Source organism: Eublepharis macularius, chromosome 11 (assembly GCF_028583425.1).
Source record: "Eublepharis macularius isolate TG4126 chromosome 11, MPM_Emac_v1.0, whole genome shotgun sequence".
Taxonomy (NCBI): Eukaryota; Metazoa; Chordata; class Lepidosauria; order Squamata; family Eublepharidae; genus Eublepharis; species Eublepharis macularius.
The window spans coordinates 13,377,261-13,401,941 of record NC_072800.1 but is presented as its reverse complement, the minus strand read 5'-3'; the positions used below and the strand labels follow the sequence as shown (position 1 = coordinate 13,401,941).

At 42.8% G+C, this 24,681-nt stretch overlaps 1 protein-coding gene across 4 annotated transcripts in view; it reads right to left on the bottom strand.

The window, feature by feature from the left end:
* The window catches only part of GRB10 (growth factor receptor bound protein 10), a 155,449-nt gene that overhangs the window by 75,040 nt on the left and 55,728 nt on the right, over positions 1 to 24,681 (bottom strand). For all 4 annotated transcript variants that reach the window (XM_054991190.1, XM_054991192.1, XM_054991191.1 and 1 more), the window contains exons 3-4: positions 16,153 to 16,243; positions 1,802 to 2,024 (exon numbers count right to left, since the gene is read on the bottom strand). In XM_054991190.1, the coding sequence (XP_054847165.1) occupies positions 1,802 to 2,024; positions 16,153 to 16,243 (314 nt within the window). The remainder of the gene's footprint in view (positions 1 to 1,801; positions 2,025 to 16,152; positions 16,244 to 24,681) is intronic.

The following is a 24,681-nucleotide window of genomic DNA, read 5'->3' as shown; positions in this document are numbered from 1 at the left end:
GCCTGCAGTACATGCCATGTGCATGTTATGCGCAACCTATTAATCCTCTGACACTATAGAGAGTTCTGAGTACCTTTCAATGCCTGTTATGTGGAAGTTCAGTGTGTTATCTCTGCTTTGAAGTTAAACACTTTCACTTCTGTAGCCAATGGCATTGAGGCCAGATACAGCTAGTCTGAATTGTATTTTCCCTGAGAACGGGGATGATTTCATACACAACTTGCTACTGTTGTCTATCGTAGTCTAAACTCTGCTACTTTTTGTCTCTGGCGTTCATGCCAGAATTTCAACAGGCTACTAACCTGGGGATGGGACATTAACCTATAACAAACCATGATTTCCCTCAATACGTCACTTCTGCCAACTCCACTGTCTGAGCACCCTGAACCTGATCGATCTCTAACAAAAGTTTCTTCACCCAAATCACCCGCGTGATTGCTGTGGAGAACTTGGGGATTTACTTGCCAGGGACTGACGTTTTGGCAGAAGTCCCTAGAAATATCTCTGGAGCCAGCACCCTGAACGAGGTCATAGCTGCCATGGTGGGAAGACGCTGTACTGCAGGGACTTACAAACTACAAGACCCCGCAAACTTGTGTGGGCTCGGTGCAGCTGCACCGATGAGAGAGAGAGAGGACCTTTGGTGGGACACCAGGTATGAACCAGGACAAAGCCTAGTTGACAGGTGAGAAAACTACGTACCATGGGGGACTGAACCCTCCACCGAGCGAAGGAGGCTGATGGAGAGACTGTGCTAGGATTGGGATTCACTAGACCATCAAGCCAGAGCGAGAATGGCTGGATACCCTTTTCAGGGAGGAGGCGGCAAGGGAGCTATCGAGACAGAACGGCCCAAGGAGCCTCGATCCCAGGAGATTCGGAGCCAGGAGGGGGGTGCTGACCCCACTCCACCAGCCTGGGCGCTTTGGGAACAGAGGACTATTACAAGGCCATGGGGGTGAACCGACGAGAGAGCTCTGCCACCCCTCAAGAAACTTCGGACTCCGAGGAGGAGGATTTGAAAACAGTGCGAGACGAGACAGATGAACTGAAAAGGGGGATGACCCAGGTGGCGTGAGGGCTGCTTAGACAATCAGCCCGGTCCACACATGAAAAACTTAAAATAATGTCCTCTCTAAAACCAATCATCTGTGATATCTTCTACATAGAAAAATTGCCCAATCTTACAGAAACCTCTGGAAGAGCATGACATTGTGAATGGATTAATGCAATTCATTTACCAAAACGTTAAACATTGCACGAATACATTATTGCAGGAATATATATTGCATGAATATACTATGTTACATAATAAAAAAACTAATCCTTATTTCATGATGAATAACCTTTGGACTATAATGGATCTTAAACAGAAAACTATCTGATTTAAATTTTTAAAAATCCAATTTAAATTTTAAAAAGATTTTTAAATTTTTTAAAAAATCATTGATTTTTATCCACCCAGTTAGCTCCAATTCTAGTTCAGAAAGAATTCGATTCAGATACTAAGAACTTGAGAAATACTGCACTATGGGCATTTGATTTGATTTATTTACTAAAGGTACCTAAGGCCCAGCAGAGAGTAGTATTTCCTTATCCCATTCACAACTACCATTGAAGGTCAATATTATTTTCAGTGTATTGCCATTGCTACAGTAACCCAGTAACCTTCTTGACTGTGACTGGAACCCAGATCCAAGTACAATAATCTTTCCACTGGACCACACCGGCTTGCCAAGTTAAGATGGCCCCACAGGGATCTGAATGCGGCCAAGGAGCTGTTTCACTGCCGCTTTCATACCTGACTGCCATAATGCGAACTGGCTGCGACCGCTGCACTTTCTGTTGCGGAGACAAAGGCTGAGGCAAATTTGTTCCTGAGGTGGGCGGCGGTGGCTGGATGCGACAGAGCTGGCCATTTTGAAGAAGCGATTTGCTTTCTGAATGCATGCTGTAGGTGGTGTACAAGCTCTCAAAGGAAGAGTTCATATCGTTCACTAAAGCTTCCAAGTCCACGTCATCGTCTGAAAGGACACAAGAAGACAGTGGGCAAAACTGAAGGTCACACACAACAGGAAGCCCTACGGCCCTGTTTATGGAAATGTCCTTGATATCGACTGTACTAATCTCATACTGTGTAATTCACCTCGAGTCTCAGTGAGAAAGGTGAACTATAAATGACACAAATAAATTTTTAAAAAATAACATTTTGTTAAGATTGGGCCCTGACATAGTGGTAGGGGGGTTAATTTGTAAGCCAACATAAATCCACATGTGGAGAAAGGCAGAATAGATGAAGTGTGTCAACAGGCTTAGATTTCCAGAAAAGCATAAGAAAATGTAGGCTTTTCCGTTATTTAAGTCCTTGACTGGCAGTCCTCCACATGGTTAAGTAGCATCAGACTTATTCGGGTCTGTCTACAAATCTCAACATTTTCAAGGGGGTGAAAGATAAAACTTATTGACCATAGTGCTCCTCTCACCCAACTGAGACATTTCCTTAAAAATGATGACGAGAGCCACACTGAGCAGCTTTCGTCTGCAAAACCAGGGAGGCAAAAACGCCTGTTACATCACCAGCAACCCACTTTTCTTCTAAGCTCCACTTTCCCTGATGAAGCGCAAACAAGTAAATAATCCTCGCAAATCAGCAGGAGATTAGCTAGTTTAGTCCTGCCAAGAAAACACAGTCTTCACTACCGCTCAAGGGGGGGGGGGACGCACAGTTTAACATGCTCAGCAAGAAAATGCCTACACCCGAAAATGAATACATTTAAAGCCGTTCCCAAAGTATGCACACTGTGACGGCTATTTCCCCAGTATTACGCAAAGTAACAAGGTCTGCAGCTGAGCATACAGTGAGTGTCCCATAGCGCCCCCCCCCCTCAGTTCGGAGGGGCTCTTACAAAACACACGGCTTTACATACATACATGTTTGCTACATTCACACTTTTTTGTTTTTCCATACGCATTCCCAAAACCGGTAACCTTTTTTTCTTTAAATTCAACCAGAACAAAACATTTATTAGGACCATATCTCACACTGTGTAATCCGCCTTGAGTCTCAGTGAGAAAGGCGGACTATAAATGACATAAAATAAATAAAATAAATACATTTAACACGTTTATAAACATTGTGAACATACTTGAGACAAGCTGGCATGTCTTTTCAGGAGTCTGCTAAAGGGGCTTCTTTTTAAAAGTGGCGGGGGGGGGGGGAGGATCTGCTGCTATAAGTATTTATTTATTTATTTATTTATTTATTTATTTATTTCTATTTATAGTTTCATCTCCCTGCAAACAGGCTCAGAGTAGATCACATCAATAAACACAATATAAAAGGTAAAGACAGGTAGCATAACAATTAAAACCTACAGCGGTACAATTCAATAAAACACAACAGCACAGATATTGCACATATATAAAAAAACAAAGTATTGGTTTTATATAGAATGTTGTAGCCACCCTGAAGACCCCATGGATCAACATTCGCCAGGTACAAACTTCAAAAAATTACACGACACATGAATTAATCTTGTACTCAAAGAAGATTTTGAATTCTTTTTAAAATGGGGGGGGGGGCTTGTGCCTTTCACACAGATGTAAACCAGGTAGAAACTAACAAACTTGAGGAGGCGTTATCTAGCCAAGTAACGTAACATTCCATATGGAAAAAACCAAAATTTATACAAAATAAAAAGATGAAAATATTATATACCCAAAGGGGGAAAAAAACAAAGAATAAATAGGAAAACTGTAAAGGAGTCCATAATTTCCATTCCATTAGGAGTCCATTAGCAACTATTAACAGTAAGAGAGTTAGTAGAAACTTAAGGAGAAATTTAAGGTATAAATGTGTGTACTAAATCAAAAAGTAAAGAGTCCAGTTGCACCTTTAAGACTAACGAACTTTATTGTAGCATAAGCTTTCGAGAACCACCGCTCTTTACTATTTTGCAACTACAGACTAACACGGCTAGCTCCTCTGGATCTAAATGAAAAAGTTTAGTGAGAGGAGGGCCTGTATCCCCCCACCTCAAACTGTCAGAACAGCTAGCAACTTAAATTGAATAGCGTAAACTTACTGTAATGAAAGCGCATTCAAAACTGGAAGTCAACAAGTACTTACATGACTGGGGGTGGGGGATAAGGCAAAGATAGTAAGAATGGGGAGAAGAGAGAAATGGTATACTAACCACTAACAAAATAGCCAGGCAGGCAGGGTTTTTAAAAAAAATCTAATGTAATTTCATACAGCTATTCAGTCTAATGGACAATAAAAATAAAAAGGTAAAAGCTTCACACACAAGAACAGGAAAAGAGAAGGAAGTATGTGGAGAGCCAGTTTGGTTTAGTGGTTAAGAGCGGCAGGACTCGAATCTGGAGAACTGGGTTCGATTCCCCGCTTCTCCGCTTGAAGCCAGCTGGACGACCTTGGGTCAGTCACAGCTCTCTCAAAGCTCTCTCAGCCCCAGTCACCTCACAGGGTGATTGTCGTGGGGATAATAATAACACACTTTGTAAAGCCCTCTGAGTGGGCATTAAGTTGTCCTGCAGGGCAGTATATAAATCAAATGTTGTTATTATCATATTATTATTATAAAGCCCCCCCAACCCACAAAAACGTGGGATAACCCCATGCATTCAAGAAAGAGTAAGAAATGGTTCACATTCCCTTTGGGGAGCAGGAAATTGGGGGGAGAGCTCCAAGACAGATGGATACACAATATAATGATAGAGTACGACATTCCGTAACAAAAACTGGGTTAAGATAAAGAAAAACATGCATGGCCGTAGAAGAGGAATACAGAAAAATGTTTGCCAGTGACAGGGCGACCATTTGCTGAGATGGAAGACACGTGTTCGTGAAACATCTGCTCTAATTTTAGCCAGCTTTGGCAAGAAAACCACCGCCTTGTGAAAACTCAACCTGAAAACTATGACGGTCATTTTTAGGGGGAGAGAAATAAATGGGAATGATCAATTCCACATCTGTTACATTAATGTGTTAACAGCTTGTGCTTAAGGCAAGAAAGAAAACCCGAGTCACACGAAGGCCAAAAGTAGAGGTCATTAAAACTGAAAGAAAAAAAGAACAAGAGTAAGTTGGGGTAAATGGGGCCAGGGGGGAGGATGTAGCAAAATGTTAGAAGTTACATGAAATCATGTAATAGGTACATGTCAACTTTTCATTACTTTTTTAGGTTTACAAATAAAATCAGTAGACTTATCTCTGCTATATATTCCACTAGTCACAGTGGTGTTTATACCATATTTAAACAGAATAGTTATCCCAGATCGTATTTCCGCACGCAGGACAACCCCAAATCCCTGCTTTTCAATGGAGAATTACTGCCTAGCCTTACTGAACTTGGAGTAGCTGCTATTATGACCCAAAACCAGCAGAGGGCACTGCTTACTCTATAAATTTACTTTTACTCTTCACTTTCCGATCAGCCACCTAAAAGAACCAAACGATATTTGACAGGAATATCTGTAATTTTGTGTTTTATAAATCAGAAAAGTCGATATGAATATGCCTAATTTTGTAAGCGACCAATAAAAGTTACAGTCTCAATGAAAATGCCAGATTTAACAAAGAGAAGACAAAACTTGAAAGAATATACACCATCAGGGTGCCACAAGGACGCCAGTCCGCAACCTTTCCCAAAAATTGTTATCGGAAAAACTGGTAATTTTCCATGAAAATTCATTTTGTATATAGTGCTAGTAATTGCCAAGGAACAGGGTGGGGGGAGCCAAAACATTCTGAATTCGGTAATAGTTTGGAACAGAAAGTTTTAACTCGTTGTATATACTGTTTTTGAATTCTGTGTTGAGTAAGGCAATTTAGTAAAACAAAAAAGTCAGTGAACTTCCAAATTCCTCCAGGATCCATGAAGCATATTCACAACCGCATTCTGTTGTTCTGCCTGGGCCATGCTACAGTTTGACTAGGTGGCAATTCCAGCAACAGAACTGTAAATCTTGACAAAGATTTCAACTAAGAGAAAAAATGGAGGGAGACCATTTAGGAGCACATTCAATGATCTCATATAGGCAAGTAAGCCCTAGGACTGCTCCTCCACTGCTAGTTCCTAGGTCCAAAATACTTTAGCAGTTGACATTTCATGGAAGAAAGACACAATGGGTACACATCTACTATAGACTACTGCTTGCCTCTTTTAAAAGACACGTGAACAGGAAAGCTTCAGGTCCCAATTACCTAATGCATATCTTAAAAAGAACAGAGTTGTTGTCTGTGTGCAAAAAACATCCAAAACAATTTAAGCATGGTATTTAACACCAAAGAAAACTGCGCTTGGAAACACTAATATGTCAGACAAATGCTGGAAATGTAGAAAGCATGAAGGATCACTATATCACATGTGGTGGACTTGTGAAGTAGCTAAGCAGTACTGGGGAGAAATAATAATAATAATAATAATAACATTCGATTTATATACCGCCCTTCAGGACAACTTAATGCCCACTCAGAGCGGTTTACAAAGTGTTATTATTACCCCACAACAATCACCCTGTGAGGTGGGTGGGGCTAAGAGAGCTCAAGAGAACTGTGACTCGCCCAAGGTCACCCAGCTGGCTTTGTGGAGGAGTGGGGAATCAAACCCGGCTCTCCAGATTAGAGTCCCGTGCTCTTAACCACTACACCAAACTGGCTCCAAACTGGCTCCAAACTGGCTCCAAACTGGCACCAAACTTAATTGAAGTAATTAATGAGATTTTGCAAATTCAAATTAATAAGAACCCAGAACTGTTGCTACTGAACCTTGGAATGGAGACTGTTCCAGTGCAGTATAGAACATTGTTATTTTACATGACTGCAGCGGCAAGACTTTTGTATGCACAGAAATGGAAGACACAAGAAATACCAACTGTAGAAGACTGGATTTATAAATTGCTGTACATGGCAGAAATGGACAAAATGACAAGGAAACTTAAAGATCTTGACCTAGGGCAATACATTATTGATTGGGGGAAATTGAAACGATTCTTGGGAAAAAAATGGGATGTAAAAGGAGAACTGTGGCAGTTTGAGAATTTTTAAAGAAAAATAAGGAAAAGGGAAGAGAGAAGGGATCTTACCATTTAACGGAAATGTAATAATAATCTAAGCTAGTATAAGGGTTAGGGGAATTTTATTCAGAATATATGACAATGAGAGTAGTTAAATAGATATACTAATGGGGTATATTATATATAATACATTATGTTAGTGGACCAGATTGTATATTATATTATGAGACTGTGTTATATTGTGTTGTGTGCTGTGCTACATTGGTGGCATGGCACACAGTAGGGGTTTTATAATACATATTATATTGATAGTAGTATATCTGATAGAATATATGTCTAAAAGAAACAGAATATGTTCAAACTAAGATCTTTGTTATATGGTGTACTATATTGTACTAGTCTGCTATATTGAGGGGTATAAGATGTATATTATACTATATTGATAGTATATTTGATAGATGTATACTATATTGATAGTATAATTGATATATTTGATAGAATATCTGAAAAAAACTAGAATGTGCTTAGAGTAAGGGATACTAGGATCATATGTGGTAGGAAAGTATAAATGAATAGATTTAAGTAATAAGAGGGGTTAAGGGTTGGAAAGCTGTTGGAAGTCGATAGGGAGGGGGGAGGAAAAGGGTGGGGGATATGGTTAATTAGATATTAAGGGAATGTATGTATTAAATTTGGAATTTATACTCACCAATAAAAAATTTTTTTAAAAAACAAAACAAAACAATTTAAGCATGCAAGTGATGCAACCTTCAAGACCCAACTAGCCAAAAAAGGAAAAATGTAGAATGGGGGGAAAAGACAACTTTATATTCTTTTAACTATATTTGCAAAGAACAGAAAGAATATCCAGTGACAAAGCCTGCTGCAGGTCTCAGAGCCAGACTGAAGATAACTGCATAAGCAAGCAATATGGCATTTTCCAGGAGTTTGGAGTTTGTTTACACATGTCCAGGGCTCATTTGGAGGGGGAATGCACAGGAACGCAGTTTCGGCAGTTCCCCAAAGAGGTCACATGACAGGTGGCCCTGCCCACCTGACTCTCAGCCATTTTGGGCCCATTTCAGCCTGGATTGGGGCCGAAACGGCCCGGATTGGGCCTCTGACGGGTGATGGATGACTCTCCCACTCAGCAGCATCCTGATCCTGACCATTTGGGGGCCCCATTCAGCCGTTTTCAGCCCCTTTTTGCCATTTTGGACCCAATTTCAGCCCTGAATGGCCAGGATTGGGTCCAAAACAGCAAGGATAGGTGATGTCGGGGGTGTGGCATATGCAAACCAGTTATGCCAATGACATACTCCTGGCGATGGCAAAGGGCATGGCATATGCTAATGAGTTCTGCTAATGAGTTCTGCTAATGAGTTCCTCCAGCTCTTTTTCCACGAAATGACCCCTGCACATGTCAAAAGAAAAGAGTGTTCTCATTAGATCTTGGAAGTTAAACGGGAACGGCCTTGGTTAGTAACTGGATGGGAGACTGCTAATGACGAACAAGGTTTCAGAGGCAGGCAATGGCAAACCACCTCTATTAGTCTCTTGCCGTGAAAACCCCACTAGGGGGTGCCATAAGTCAGCTATGACTTGACAGCACTCTCCACCACCACATGTTCTCGTCTGGGGGAGAGGTTAGGAAGGCCAATGAAATAAGCAGGGAAAGACACTAGCCAGGTTCGAACAACTGCCCTGTGTGCTGACTGAAGGCTTGAGGAGGGAGAATAGGCACAAGTGTGCTCATCCCACTTGCTGACTCTACTCCCAACTGGGTGTGTGTGTGTGCCAGGGCCAGTATACTCGTGCCCGCTCTCCTTCCCCAAGCATTCAGTCAATGGATGGGCTACTCGTCTGTACTGGGGAGAAGGGGGATGAGCAATGTTACCTCATTTTTGCGTAACAGTAATGACGACGAAACTAAATTCCTTTCCGCCTTTCTTTCTCTCTATATTGAAAATTCCTTCTTTGCTAGGTCTGCCATTTGGAATCAATTCTGGGAGGAGGATGCGATTTGCAGCTTCTAAATTACTCAGCCCCATCTGCTCTGCAACTGCTCTCCAGCTATTCTGGAACCATTCTGGGCTCTTACAAGTCCCTGCCTTCTACTTTGGAGCCGCTTCAGACCCTCAAGAAACTGCGTCACTTAAGCTCTGTCCACGCCTGCCATTTCGAGTTCCAAAGACAAGATGCATTTGCTCGAAGAGGAAAAAAGTGGCACATGGTAACCCAGAATGAAGGCCTCTTGTTAAATGCAATAGACATCCAACACCACCAGCCACATTAAAAAGGTTTGCTATCTTAATGTACAGTCAACACTCAATTTTATACTACGAAATACAGGCTGAGGATAAACCTAGCCACTTTGTTAGATTTCCTGAAACAGCTATTACAGCTTAAGGATACAGCTATGAAACTCAAGTTTCATGTCCTGTAGGCCTTATATTAGTTTTTTTTTTCTTTTTAAAGTTAAGTAAATTTTTAAAGCACTGACTTGGATAGCCCAATCTCATCAGACCTCAGACGCTAAGCAAGGTTAGCCTTTGTTAGAAAGTGAATGTGAGAACGCCAAGGTAGGGATGTGCACTTTGGGTATCCAATTCGGAAAGATTCGGTATTTCCGAATCAGGGCCAGCACCTCTGGCTTGTGCATAATTGCCCTGGGAAAGACAGTTTAAAAGTTCTCGTCATCGAGAACAATGGGGAGTAGTTGGCAGCCTGCTCTGGGGGTGGTGGGGAACTTGGGGGTGCGTGTCTGTGATTCAGGTGTGCTTTCCCAGGGACAAGCTTGCACTCAGGAGTGTGCCCCCCGCTGAGGCACCCCTGGCCTGTGCATAATTGCCCTGGGAAAGACAGTTTAAAAGTTCTCGTCATAGAGAACAATAGGGAGTGGCTGGCCAGCCTGCTCTGGGTGTGGTGGGGAACTTGGGGGTGCATATCTTTGGGCCTGTGGGGCTGCTGGGGGGGGTAGATTGAAAGAGGGATTACACCTGTGCCCATGGATGTTACATTCCGTGGGTTCCTGCTGTGGGAGTCTGGATTTTCCCACAACAGGAAGCAATGGAGAGTGGCTGGGCAGTTACTGCAGGGGTGGTTAGTTTTTTGGGAGGGGGAGTTTGGTTCTGAGGGGCTGCTTAGGGTGTAGTGTAGCCATACTGTGGCTGCAGCCATTGGCTGCCACAATCCATGTGTTTCTGCTGTATGGGAGTCTTCCCCACAGTAGAAATAAAATGGTGTGGTGGGAGAACCACTTTTGGGGGGCCATATCATGGCCCTTTATTCTGAATTTTTTCCCCAATTCGGGTAAACTGAATCGGGAAACCCGAATCACCCTGGCCCTGCACACCCCTCCTCCAAGGAAGACCGGGGTCATCATGCAGAGGCAGGCAATGGCAAAACGCCTTTGTAAATCTCTTGCCTCGAAAACTCCACGCAGGGGTTGCCACAAGTCAGCTATGACTTGACGGCACTTTCCACCACCGCCAAATTTAAGATACAACTATCATTATAATCCATTTGAGGTACCTCTCTGCCTTTAAATGTAGAGGTCTCAGACATCCTCTTACTAAGAAACTGTTATGTTCAATATTTATAGCCCACAGGATAATAGAATTCTGCTACTCAGTTAAGCATACAGTAGGTAAGAATTATGGAGAGCACACTGTGAAAATACTTGCAAAGACTTCTGTACGAAAGTTTCCTGCAGAAGCCCCACCACAGAATTCACATCCTTCTAAAGTTGATTTTAGTTGCAATGGCTTCAGTTTTATTCTATTTCCATTTCACAGTTTCCACTCTGTCAAGTTTAATCATCCATTTGCATATGACATATTCCAGGGCTTCCTAAAAAATCCACTTTTAACAATCTGTTCTAAGATAATCCAATCATTACTTTTACAATAGTTCTGACTTCACCTGAGAGTTTTACCTAAATTGGCTATCACAGCATCAGCTGATTTTTTAAAAAATGCCACTCAGCCACCAAGCTAAACAGATCCAGTGTTTGCTTACGAATCTTAAACTCTTATTGAAGACAACCTTGACTTCATTACGAAATTTGCTGTTCAGCACTACTAAAATCCTCACATCTCTGCAGCACTGACAGTTATCACGTGCAGTAAGTTTATTATGAAGTTTGTTAGACTTTGGCCACCTGGAACGCCCCCACCCCGCAACACACACAGTGCAACTGTGGCCCGGTGTGGAAACTCCCAGAAGAAGGGCCAATCCCACAGGACAGGAAGGTATGGGGCAGGGCACGTAAAAGTGCCATTACGTAAAGGAGCTATTTGAAACCTCGCAGCCAGAGCCCAAGATAGTTGGGGCTGCTTCTATATCCAGGCGTGCCAAGAAACGTAAAGGGAATGACTAGGGAGCAACTTGCGGGGAGGAGAACGACCCTGGAGAGCTGGAATCCCCTTCCCTCCAAACTTGGTCCCTTTGAGGGGTGTAGGAAAGGAACCCCTCTCCAATTGGAGAGAAAGAGGAAAAGGACTCAAGTGCTGACCTATCCCTTCCCTCCTCACTCCACTCGGGGGTCCTTGGGAGGCAAAACTGAGGCTCTTTGTGTTCAGTGTTCTGCCAGCTAGAATTACATTGATTATTAGTTCTCCTGGCCCAGCTTTATAGGAAGTTGTAAAAACTTTGCTACATTCTCAGTTATATCGGAGGAGAAATCATTTAAAAGATTCCCTTGTGGGAATCAGAAGAACCTATCATATTAGCTAAAATAGAGCTTAAATATTTAAAATGAATAGCGGCATAAAAAGGACAATAGAAAAGAATATGTGGAATTGTCTCGGTACAGTTAGTAATACAAAGACAGTGCCTGGCCATGCAAGTTTCAGAAATAACTGTCGATATCACTCAACTGTTTGATATTTTGTTCTTTTTTTTCTCTGTACCATTCTGTTTTCTTTGTTATATGCCAATAAAGGCTGATCAAATTGAATCAAATTTATTATTAGTGATCCAGAAAGGGTTATAAGATAACACTTTGCACAAGAAAATCCCAGCATACATTTCAAAATGGCAAAACTGAAACCAGAACAGTAGGTTGTAACATAATCCTGGAGCCTTTGGCAGGCAATTTTATATTAATTTTTTGCCTTTTTTGTACTTAAATGCAGCTTTATACCCGCAGGTACTGTATACTAAAAATCTGGTACTGAGCAGCAGGACTATGCATCAGGCTGCACAGGTGTCAAGAGGGCAGCTTGCTCCCACAGTAATGCTTGTCCTTAGAAGCACTTATCTTCATTTAAAGATAACAGTGAAACCATTACTGGAAATGGGGATCTTTTATGTAGCAGACCATGCCTCCTTCTCTGGTGCAATCAGGACACTTTAAAAAGTGATGTAGTTAATCCTTAGAAACATCACAAAACTGTGACACGGCACAACACATTGTTTCCATCCGGGCTTCTTCCTATTCCCACAAGGAATTCAAGAACTTTCTCCCACTGGCATATCAGCTGAGCTATAACGTAACATATGGCAAGTGTCTGGAGACATTCAGACTGCTATCTATAAATGACACCTGAATCAAGGTCTGAATTTCAGTTGCCCTGAATCTGTAATTTGAATGCAAGATCTACAGCGGCTGTCATGTACAATCTGAGAGTTCCTCTACACGAGCCATCTTACACAGGGACACTTAAGTGTAGGGAGACACAATGTTAGCCAGGATGCGCAGTTTTAAAAGATAGAGCCCTGTCTATTTCACCTCTCTACATGAGAGTAACTTAAAAAGACAGAGCCGGTGGAGATCGCTCCTCAGAGAGTTTGTTAATTTCATAATCGCTTCTCCAAAGACACTGTCAATTTCACCTCCCATGTGGGGAGGCGAAGATGAAACTAACAAATCCTCTGAGAAGCGATCTCCGCTGGCTTGTGTACAGAGGTGAAACTGACAGAGTCGCGCTCCCTCTAACTGATACAAGTAGGAATGGAGATCCTTCGGCCCTTATATCCCACCCGGGAGGTAGGAGGGGTGCTGCAAAGAAGGAAGTCAGTATGCAAACGTACAATGCAAAAATGAGAGAAATGCTTAGGAGTAGGCATTAGAGAAAATTAGCATCTGTAGTGAGATAAGAATCCTATGTCTCTATTCAGTCCATCGTATGGAATCTATGAATGAACTCAAGTTCAGAAATTTTGGAGACGATGTGATCTTAGAACACTGTTCCGGACCACGTTCTGAATTCATGGCTCAGCTAGCTTCCTTCTCAAAGCCTTTGAGAATCAAATTAAAGACACACAACCAAAGAACCGAAAATACCAGACAGCAATTTTCTGAGCAGCATCAGTCACAGAAAAGATGCAGGAGTACAGGCATTTGATTTGAAGCATATGAGAATTGGCGGGGGAGAGAAGGGTGCTAGCTTTTATTCTCCAAAGGAGAACAGACTCTGCAGCAAGGCCAAGAGCAAACATCTTTTTACACCATGTGTACTTCAAAGCCAAACAAAAGGTCTTCCATAGGGAGACCTTAACTAAAGTTAAGTTGGCCTCGACCAAGGAGGGTTTTTTTGGCTGTCACCCCCCCCCCCCCGCCCCCGGACACACACACATTCCTAAGCAGTACCCTCCCTAAGTGTTGCGAGTGACCACATCCCTAAAGACTTATTTATTTACCTTATTTATTTATTTATAGTCCGCCTTTCTCACTGAGACTCAAGGCGGATTACATAGTGTGAGATCAGTACAATCAGTAGCAAGGACAAGGGCAGGCATTTCCATACAGTGTCAAGAACATTTCCATAAACAATGTCATAGGGTAAATGAATACAAGTTTACAAAGACATAGCATTAGCAAGGATCCAATATGGGGGTGGAGAACATAATCAATTCTGGGAGTGACATTAACATGAAGCACAAGTAGTATATAGGAGTACATATTTAAAGCAACAGATAATACATAAGGCAACATAAAATGGTCAAGTCTATGGTTCCTAACTCATTAGCGAAACATCCAAGACCCCCTCCCTACAATACCGCCCTACTATCTGAGTAAAAAGCCTTTTTGAATAATATGGTTTTGCATTGTTTGTGAAAAGCCAGGAGGGTGGGGGCTCTCCTGACCTCCTCAGGCAGGCCATTCCATAGGGTAGGGGCCACCACAGAGAAAGCCCATGTATGGGCGGCAGTTGATTTTGCCCATGTGCAGGCTGGCACCTGCCAGAGACACTATTCGGATGAGCAAAGCTGCCATGGAGGGACATAGAGAGGGAGGCAGTCCCGTAGGTATGTTGGGCCAAGGCTGTGAAGAGCTTTGCATGTAATAACCTTGAATTGAGCATGGTAACTGATCAGTAGCCAATGGAGTGACTGTAGGATGGGAGTAATGTTTATGCTCCTGCTCGCTCCTGCTAACAGTTGAGCTGCAGCATTCTGCACCAACTGGAGCCTCCTAGTTAAACTTAGATGGGAGACCAATTACAATAGTCAAGTTTTGATGTTACTGTAGCATGGATCTAGGTGGCCCGGTCAGCTGTGTCGAGATAAGAAGCCATCTTCCAGGCTAGAGTGAGATTGTAGAAAGTATTTTTTGCAGCTACCTTAACATGTTTTTCTAGTAGTAGCGCTGGATCCAGTATAACCTCTAGGCTCTTAACCAAGTCTGCAAGGTTCAGACTGCTGTGATGATCTACACTAGATGCCAGTCTTCCTGAAAAGGGCAGGGGGTTGAGATTGCTTGATTTATTGTTTTAATGGATTTCTGAATTTGTCATTTGGTTTTAGACTGTATTGTGAATCAGATATGGTTAAAGGCGGTCAATCTAAAAATACATTAGACTAGGAGTGTGCACCCCGAAAATATTTGGGTTTCCTGCTTCGGGTTTACTCGAAGCAGGAAAAACATTCGGAAATACCCAAACCCCAAGTGGCAAGCTGCTTTGGATTCGGGTATTTGAATCACTTCGGAATGCTCCATAAAGATTCGGAGCATTCCAAAGTGATTCAGGGGGCTGGGTTTTCTCCCAGCACCCCCACCCACCCCCACTCCCTCACCCCCCCCCCACTTCACCCCCATCCCCTCCAACTCACTTACCTGGCCGGGCGGGGAAGGCCAGTCGCCTCCTTCTCCTCTAGGCCCGCAGCGGCGGCAGGGAGGGCTGGAGCCAACAGTGCCACTACCAGTGCCGCTGTGCCTCCTCCTCTGGGCCCACAGGGTGGCCAGGAAGGCCAGATCTGACAGCACGTAGCATGGCAGGGTGGCCAGGAAGGCCTTATCGGCGGCCATTTGAGGGGCACAAAGGGCCTTTTCGGCCTCCACCATTGCCGTGCAGGCCCGCAGGGCAGCAGAGAAGCCCAGAGCTACCACTGCCGAGCCGCGGCCTCAACCACCACAGCAGCAGAGCCAAGGTAAGTGGGGGGTTGGAGCTGGGGGTTGTGGGGTGTTTAAAGGGCCTTTTAAACTATCAGCTGTCAGGTGGCGTTGGGGGGATCCAGGGGAGGGGATCCACGTGACAGTTTAAAGGGACCTGCTGTTTGCAAGCGGCAGGAAAGGGCCCTTTAAACTCACCCCAAAGCTTCCTGAAGCAACTTGAATGCTTCGGGAAAGCTTTGATTCGGGATTTCCAAATGGAGGCCACCATGCTGGCCCCAATTCAGGAATCTCGCATCTTTACAAATAGGGTCCAATTCGGGTTTTTTTATCCAAATTGGAAACCTGAAGCACACACCCCTACATTAGGAAAATACCACAATTAGGCCTTCATTGTTGTGTGTGTGGGGTGGGGGGAAGGATCAGCAATGGAGGCAGCAATGACAGCAAAAACTATGTTTATTGGAAGACACACAGGAAACTAACTCAACAGGCCAGAGCTAGGCCTCTACAATTCTAACCCCTCCCCCATCTATGGTCACAGAAGACCTGGTCCTCTCCTTTCTGGAGGGCTTCTAGGAGTTCCCCTCAAAGCAATAGTTCCAATATACCATATCCATAAACCTTCTCCATTTTACTACAGGAGACTTAGAACACCCAAATCAAAGCTGTACAAGCAAGCTTTGGCAACTTGGCAAGGGGTATCGTTACTCAAAGTTCACTGTTGGGCATTTTTCTCATAGACCAATATGGCTATGCATTTTTTGTCCCTTTACCTTGGTGATTTAAGGAGATGCGATTTGATTGTTCTTGGAATCCAGGTTCCACTAGTTCCCGCCGACTGCGTGCCGTCTGATCTACGCTGTCCTAGAACAGAAAAACAGCAGAAATGTTTGTTCAGAATGGATTTGAACACCCTTCTTTGCTCAGGTAATTAAGAGACTTGCTAGCTACTTCATCAAAAAAAAGGATAAGAAAATAGTTTTATCATTGAGAAAAGAGTTGTGATAGATTGTGTGACACAAGACTTTCCTGAATACTTCACGTTGCATGTTTAAAAGGAAACTAATTGCATTTGGAGCTATAAATGACATCACGCCAAGTCTGAAGGATTGGTTGGAATTCCAAACACTGTCTTAGAACTTTCCAAATCTAGAACACTGGTTCTTGGGCTTCAGGTTCCAGCAGACCCTCCAGCTATGTGCTTTCTGATCTATTCTGGTCTTGACCAGGGCTCATTTCAAGGGGGAACACACAGGAATGCAGTTCCAGTAATTCCCCAAAGAGGTCACATGTCAGGTGTTCCCACCCACCTGACTCTCAGCCATTTGGGGCCCGTTTCAGCCTGGATTGGGACCGAAATGGGCCGGACCGGGCCTCTGACGGGTGGTGGATCACTCTCCCACTCAGCAGTGGCCCGATCCTGACCATTTTGGGCCCCTTTTTGGCCATTTTCAGCCCCTTTTTCCCATTTTGGGCCCAATTTCAGCCCTGAATGGCCAGGATTGGGTCCAACAGCTAGGATAGGCAATGTCAGGGGTGCGGCATATGCAAATCAGTTATGCTAATGACACTTCCGGTGATGGCAAGGGGCACGGCATATGCTAATGAGTTGTGCTAACGAGTTATGCTAATGAGTTCCTCCAGCTCTTTTTCTACGAAATGACCCTTGGTCTTGACTGTGGCCAAGGAACATGAATGGCATCTGTGCAGGAGTCCTATCCCACACAACTGAATGAAACAAACTAGTGCCTCAGGGACATGAACTTCTCTGGAGGTTTCATCTGAGAAATGATTTACAGAAACAAGCATTCGGTGTCGCCTTATGAGCCTTGCTTGGTATTTATCTACCTTCTCCCCGACCCATCATGAACACAACCTTTAAGTTATTAAACACTGTTCTGAGAAGCAATACTAGGCGCGACTTGCTGCAGAAAGCAAAACACTGATGAGCAACACAAGGGAAACGCCCGGATAGTAAGGACTGCAACCAAACAACGATTCCGGGAATCAACAATTAATAACAATTTATTTTCATTTTATAGTGCAAAAGTGCCAATGTGCAAAGATACAAAACAATAAATATAATAAATACAATAAGGTCTTATGTTTCTCGTGTCCAAACAATCATGGAATAACGATGTCCAAAAAGGGGATAACATGAAAACCCACACGGGGGCTGAACACAGAGTCACAATATGGGATGAGTGATGACCCCAGTCCAAATTGGAGTAAAATCCAAACGTGCCGACGGGATTATGCGAGCATTTTATACAATTCCCGTTTCGTATATGTCATACTTCTTCCTGGGCACAGTTAATTCTGGACTGTAACAAAAATATAATCTCTTCTTAAAATTATGAAATTTCTATAAATTATTCAACAACAATTTTCCACAATACATACTTACTGGTCACCATATAAATAGATACACCAATGTGACTGTACATAATGTTCCTCCCAACTTCAATACTTCAATACATCACGAGAATGAACAATGACGTGGACATGAAACATACAGGAAAAGGGGACCTCCTAAATACATAATTAACAAATTATGAGCCCAATAATGAAATTGAGCCCAATAATGAAATTGACTATTCCTGCTTTCTGGGGTAACATTTGTGATTTGCTGGTATTCCTTCCACCTTCCCTAGTAATCCTTCCACTTCTCCTTGCATAGCAGTATAAGCCCAACTAGGTAACCAGTATAGATACATTGGTATGATGGGTCTATTTGCTAGCTGTGTGTAAGTTTTACTATTTGTAAGTTTTACTATCTGATGGCTATATGATTGCTGTAAGTTTTGCTGTCCCTGAGGACGGGACCCATTAATCAATTTGTTAATTATGTATTTAGGAGGTCCCCTTTTCCTGTATGTTTCATGTCCACGTCATTGTTCATTCTCGTGATGTATTGAAGTATTGAAGTTGGGAGGAACATTATGTACAGTCACATTGGTGTATCTATTTATATGGTGACTAGTAAGTATGTATTGTGGAAAATTGTTGAATAATTTATAGAAATGTCATAATTTTAAGAAGAGATTATATTTTTGTTACAGTCCAGAATTAACTGTGCCCAGGAAGAAGTATGACATATACGAAACAGGAATTGTATAAGATGCTCGCATAATCCCGTCGGCACGTTTGGATTTTACTCCAATTTGGACTGGGGTCATCACTCATCCCATATTGTGACTCTGTGTTCAGCCCCCGTGTGGGTTTTCATGTTATCCCCTTTTTGGACATCGTTATTCCATGATTGTTTGGACACGAGAAACATAAGACCTTATTGTATTTATTATATTTATTGTTTTGTATCTTTGCAATTTGCACTTTGGCACTTTTGCACTATAAAATGAAAATGAATTGTTATTAATTGTTGATTCCTGGAATCGTTGTTTGGTTGAAAGCAAAACACTGGGAGACAAGTTACCGATCCGCTCGCCACTTCAACAGAAATCGGTTAATTAAGCCAACGTACTCCTAATGATTTCAGTGGAGACATGTTGGCTAAAAAGCCAGTGGAGTCAATCCTGTTAAGCAACAGCCTTAGCTCTAAAGACTTGCCTAACTGAATGCATCTAACCTGGCTGCAAATGTAACCAATGGGATACAGACATGTTTAAATTATGCACAAGGCTGCAGCCAAAAATGTAAGTATTTCGGCTTGCGATTACATGCTTAACTATCTGTATATGGCTGGGCAGAGAAGGGGCAAGAAGGAGAAAAGGTTCATGAATGGACTATGGAACAATCTAGGACTCGCCCCCCACCTTGGCTCCTATAAGGATTCTCACAGAGTGCTCCAGGCTGGTCTGAGCCAGGAAGACAGATATGAAAGTCGTCTGCAATGATGCCCAGTGATCAAAGATCCACAGGAGTTAGCCGAGTTAGTCTGTAGTTGCAAAATAGTAAAGAGACCAGTAGCACCTTTAAGAGTAACCAACGTTACTGTAACATAAGCTTTCAAGAACCACAGCTCTCTCTCTTGGAAGTCAACAAAAGGGGGGGAAAGGGAGGGGGTTAGAAATGAAAAATTTGGGGAAAATTGAATGTAATGTAAAATAACGGATTCTAACCCAATAAAAAATTTTGTTAAAAAAAAAAAAAAGAACCACAGCTCTCTTCGTCAGATTGCTACTGGACTCTTTACTATTTTGCTAAATTACTTGCTTGAATTGAACAAAAATACTCAGACTTGGCTAAACACACATAGCTATTGGGGACAGAAATAATGACCCCTAAACCTCATCACTACCCCAGATCATTATTTTGGTCCCCTAAACCTAATCTCTACGCCAGCATGATGTAGTGGTTAAAGTGTGAGACTAGGATCTGGGAGACATGGGTTCAAATCCCCACTCCACCTTGGAGAAGTTTTCTGGGTGACCTTGGGCCAGTTACACACTCTCAGTCTAGCCTAGTTTATAGGGCTGTTGTTTTGAGGATAAAATGGTAGAGAGGAGAAAGATGTAAACCATTTTGGGTCCCTATTGGAGATAAATTCAGGGTATAAACAAAATAAGTAAGTAAATTAAACTCTCCTGAGTGCAAATGGAAACTATACTGAAAGACCTTTGCAAGACTGCAGGGCTAAAAACAAACTTGTAATTTAAGACACAATCATTCAACTACATGCCACTTTGGCTGACAAAACCAGATTATATCCACAGAGGCAATCTTTCAGAAGGTAGGCAAACATATTAAGAGATACTCATCAGTGCCCCAAGTTTATGAAGATATCCATTGTTCTTCAAAAACAGGAGGCAAGGCCAAGAAGCAGTCGTACATATCCCATCCACTTGTGATACTGAAGTGTTTCTCCTGGCTTCTAAACTTTTTTGCAGATACGCGCTGCATCCCAACAGCCTAAAACCCCCCAAAGCAGTGGTCATCTCAGTCAAATTTAGCCTGCAGAAGCAGTGACAATGAGGAAAGAGGGCCAACGCTGCTCCACCAACTGTGGTGAAGAACCTGGGCGCATGTCCAGAAGGTAGCTCTTCTCCTCCACTCACAAATTCTCTCTCACAGTTTGCTCAAAATATTATTTACAAATGTGCTTGTAACTAGAGAATCACCAAAATTAGTTCTAAACTAGCTTAAGCTCTGAAATGAAAGTGAAGGAGGAAGTCATCCACAAGCCAGGGAGGAGAGTACAAGCAACTGGAGCACTCCCAAATGCACAACCAAGAAGAGACAAGACAGTGCTGTGTCAATACCGGCCCAGAGAAGATAAACTTTCAGGCCTGCTTCAGTTTTTAACAGAACAGGTTGAGTTATTTGTCCACCTACCTCTTCACTGTTAATTTCCTTGACTCACAATAGTTTGTTACATGTGACCACTGCCAGCCAAGACAATACTTAACTAAATGAAAACCTAGCTATAGTCGGGTGTCCAAAAGTGAGTTTAGGAATACACCTAGTTCCATTTTAGCCTGGACTGGCAATAGTCCCCTACAATATCAAGCCAGAGACACCTGTTATGTTATTCTACATGCCTCTTTAATACATTTATTCAGCCTGATTCCAATTCCCTTGTTAATTTTGATTGGAAATTGACCTTATTTGGTTTGCAGATCAAACATGTGGAAAGTCCTTCCCTGCAATACACAGGGCTTTTTTTCAGCTGGAACGCGGTGGAACGGCGTTCCGGAACCTCTTGAAAATGGTCACATGGCTGGTGGCCCCGCCCCCTGATCTCCAGACAGAGGGGAGTTGAGATTGCCGCAATCTCAACTCCCCTCTGCCTGGAGATCAGGGGGCGGGGCCACCAGCCATGTGACCATTTTCTCAAAGGGCAACCCACTGAGTTCCACCACCTTTTTTCCCAGAAAAAAAGCCCTGGCAATACATAACACAATTTTAAAAAGGGACACGCACACACACGTGCATTTTGGGACTATGTGTTCAAAGCAGAGCTGGAAGACAGAAAAGCAATTACGATGCAATCTGAAGTCACGTTTTATTCCTCTATTTAGACGGTGTTTAAAGACAAATAAGTCCGGTTGCCAACTCCAGCAGCAACGCAACTGTACACAGGAACAAGGTCAAAAGACTGATTAGGTGTTCTGTGTTGTGCTTGGCCCTGTAAGAGCAACAAGGGTTATGTACACACAAAGACTATGTCTTTAATATATCTAGTTTGTTTGTTCCCTTATATCCCTTACCATAAAGACTTTCTGTTCAAAGCCACAGACATGCTTCTGACTCCACATTTTTTATAGTAAGCGACAAATACTATTGTTAGGCCAAATAGTAGCCGGTATGGGCGGCCACTTGACTATTCTACAAGACATCTTTAGAACAGCATCTGAAACCAGGGCTCTTGCATGGACTTCTTTTCCCTTTCTCCACTCATCAGACCAAAATACATATAAATGACCAGAAGTGAACTATTTTCTTTTGAAGTAAAGCCATGTAGTTCCTTGTAGCTCTCACCCATCTTGAGTAGCCATTCCTCCTGTGCAAGAATGATGTACATACAAGGACCCATGTTCAACATACTGATCTTCTCTAGAACTCGCCACCCTTGCCTACGGCCTGAAAAGGCAGCTAGATTACATTTCTTTCCCAAGCCTCTGCTTTCATTAATTTTTAGCAACCTACCCCAAAGATCCTCAAGACACTTAAAGCAATCATGGACCAATATTCTGTCGATCCTCCGCTCAAAATTTTTATTAAGAAGCTGTACAGAGTTGCGTGAAAGTTTCTGTGCTGAAAGAAAACAGGCTGAGATTTCAAACTGAAGTCCAGGACTGACCTCTAGGGCTATCACATCAAAAGCCAGAAATTCTCCTGTACCTTGTAAGGCGATTAATGCTTGCTATAGCAGATGGGAGTGGAATCGCAGAGCCAGGAAAAATCCAGATGCCCACCTCACATCTCAGCTGAAAGGGGATTTTTTAAAAGATACAGGGAGAATCTCTATGTTGCAACAAGATAATCCTATTGGTCACATGGTGGTGTCATCAGTTCTATTTGCAGTGGCTTTCTAGAGCCTAGGGGTGATTCTGGATCCAACTTTATTGTTGGAGAAGCAAGCTGATGCAACTGCTGCAACAACAAAAAAAGGCATTCTACCAAATCCACTTAGCTCAGAAGATGGCCCCCTACCGTGACTCAACTGACCTGGCCATGTGGATACATGCTATGGTTACCTCAAGGCTAGACTACTGCAGTGCACTCTACATGGGTCTATCCTTAAAGACAGCCTGGAAACTCCAGTTAGTTCAGCAGTTTGGCTACTATCAGGTGCGAAGTGGAATCTCCATATCACTCCTGCTGTGTAGACACCCTACTGGTTACTGATCAGGTACTGGACCCAATTCAAGGTTTTATCACCTGTGCATACTATGTATTATCTATTTGTTGTATGCATTATCCTACTCTTAAGGTTTTGTTTACATATTTATGTAATATCATTTTCTGTACTGTTTAACCTATCATGCCTAATACTTTATGCTTTGTTCCTGACTGCTGTGATTCTAGTCCTACTGATTATGTTGACTTACACTACGCAATCCTGCTTGAGTATCAATGAGAAAGACGGACAATAAGTAAATATAAACAAGTAAATTATATTTAGAGTGTATGCTTTTGCGCCTGTGCATAGCACTCTACACGTTGATGGCATTATTCTTGCTTTATTCGGAAGACCGGGCAAAGCAAATGCATTCGACTTTGGTCTCCCAGGGTACAGTAAGAGTAGCCCCAAAATGTGAGTAGAGAGTCGTTGCGAGGCAGACAAAAGATTCTGCTCAGGATATGCAGACTAACAAGTGAGGGACTCTCAAAGGAAAGGTTGGGGGAGTTGAATTTACTTGTATTCCCTCCTCTAAAGATGCTGGAGGTTAATGTACATGGGGGTTATCCCATTCTAATCCCACCTTCTGTGCGATAGAATCATAGAGTTGGAAGGGGCCATACAGACCATCTAGTCCAACCCTCTGCCCAATGCAAGTACAGCCTAAAGCATCTCTGACAAATGTTCATCTAGACTCTTCTTGAAAACTGCCAGTGAGGGGGAGCTCACCACCTCCCTAGGCAGCTGATTCCACTTTTGAACTACTCTGACCGTGAAAAAGTTCTTCCTAATATCCTGCCCGTACCTTTGTCCATGTAATTTAAGCCCATTGTTTTGGGTCCTACCCTCTGCTGCCAACTGGAACAGCTCCCTGCCCTCCTCCAAATGACAGCCTTTCAAATATTTAAAGAGAGCAATCATGTCCCCCCTCCATCTCCTCTTCTCCAAACTAAACATTCCCAAGGCCCTCAGCCTTTCCTCGTAGGGCTCAGTCTCCAGACCCCTGATCATCCTCGTCGCTCTCCTCTGCACCCTCTCGATTTTGTCCACATCCTTTGTGAATTGAGGCCTCCAGAACTGCACACAGTACTCCAGGTGTGGCCTGACCAAGGCAGTATAGAGAGGGGCTATGACCTCCTGTGATTTCGACGCTATGGCCCCTTTGATACAATCCAGGACTGAATTGGTCTTTTTTGACACCGCATCACACTGACTGCTCATATTTAGTTTACAGTCCACTCTTACATACCCCAAGATCCCTTTCACATATACTACTGCCCGTAACTGTATCCCCCATCCAGTATTTGCGCTTCCCATTTTTGTGGCCCAGATGTAATACTGTGCACTTGTCTTTGTTGAATTGCATCCTATTCACAGCTGCCCACTTCTCCAGAGTATTCAGGTCTTGTTGAATATTAATTCTATCTTCTTGGGTGTTTGCTAGTCCGGTCAGAGCATTCATTATTTCTCAATCTAAGGTCATAGCCAACCAAGAAGGAACCCAAGCCCCACAAGTCATCACTTAGTTCTCCAAAATTATACCCAAATGCCAATTAAGCTAGCAATCTCCTCTTCAGCAGGTATCCGTTGTTCGTGCCCAGTTGTCTGTACAACTAAGAGTCTCAAATTAAACTATGATGATGAGAAAATGGATTTTAGCCTGGATGTCAGCAGAGTCCAGAAAATGCTCTTCACCGACTTGTGATATTTGTAAGGTTTAATGAGAAAAGAAAAACACCACCATAGCTAACTGTTTACACTTTATACTCTCAATTCAAAGAAAATCATAGGAATATATAACAACTTTTCCCTATACAAGTCAGACAACGTCACTTTTCCAAATACACAATCATAAAAGGATCACCCCGTATTGTGATACTTAAGTGAGTATAGTTCGATTAATCAATCCAATAATATATTTTGCTCTTGTAGGAGAAATTCATCATTCCAGATACAATCCGACGACGGTGTTTTGGCTGTAACTCTCTGTTATGAT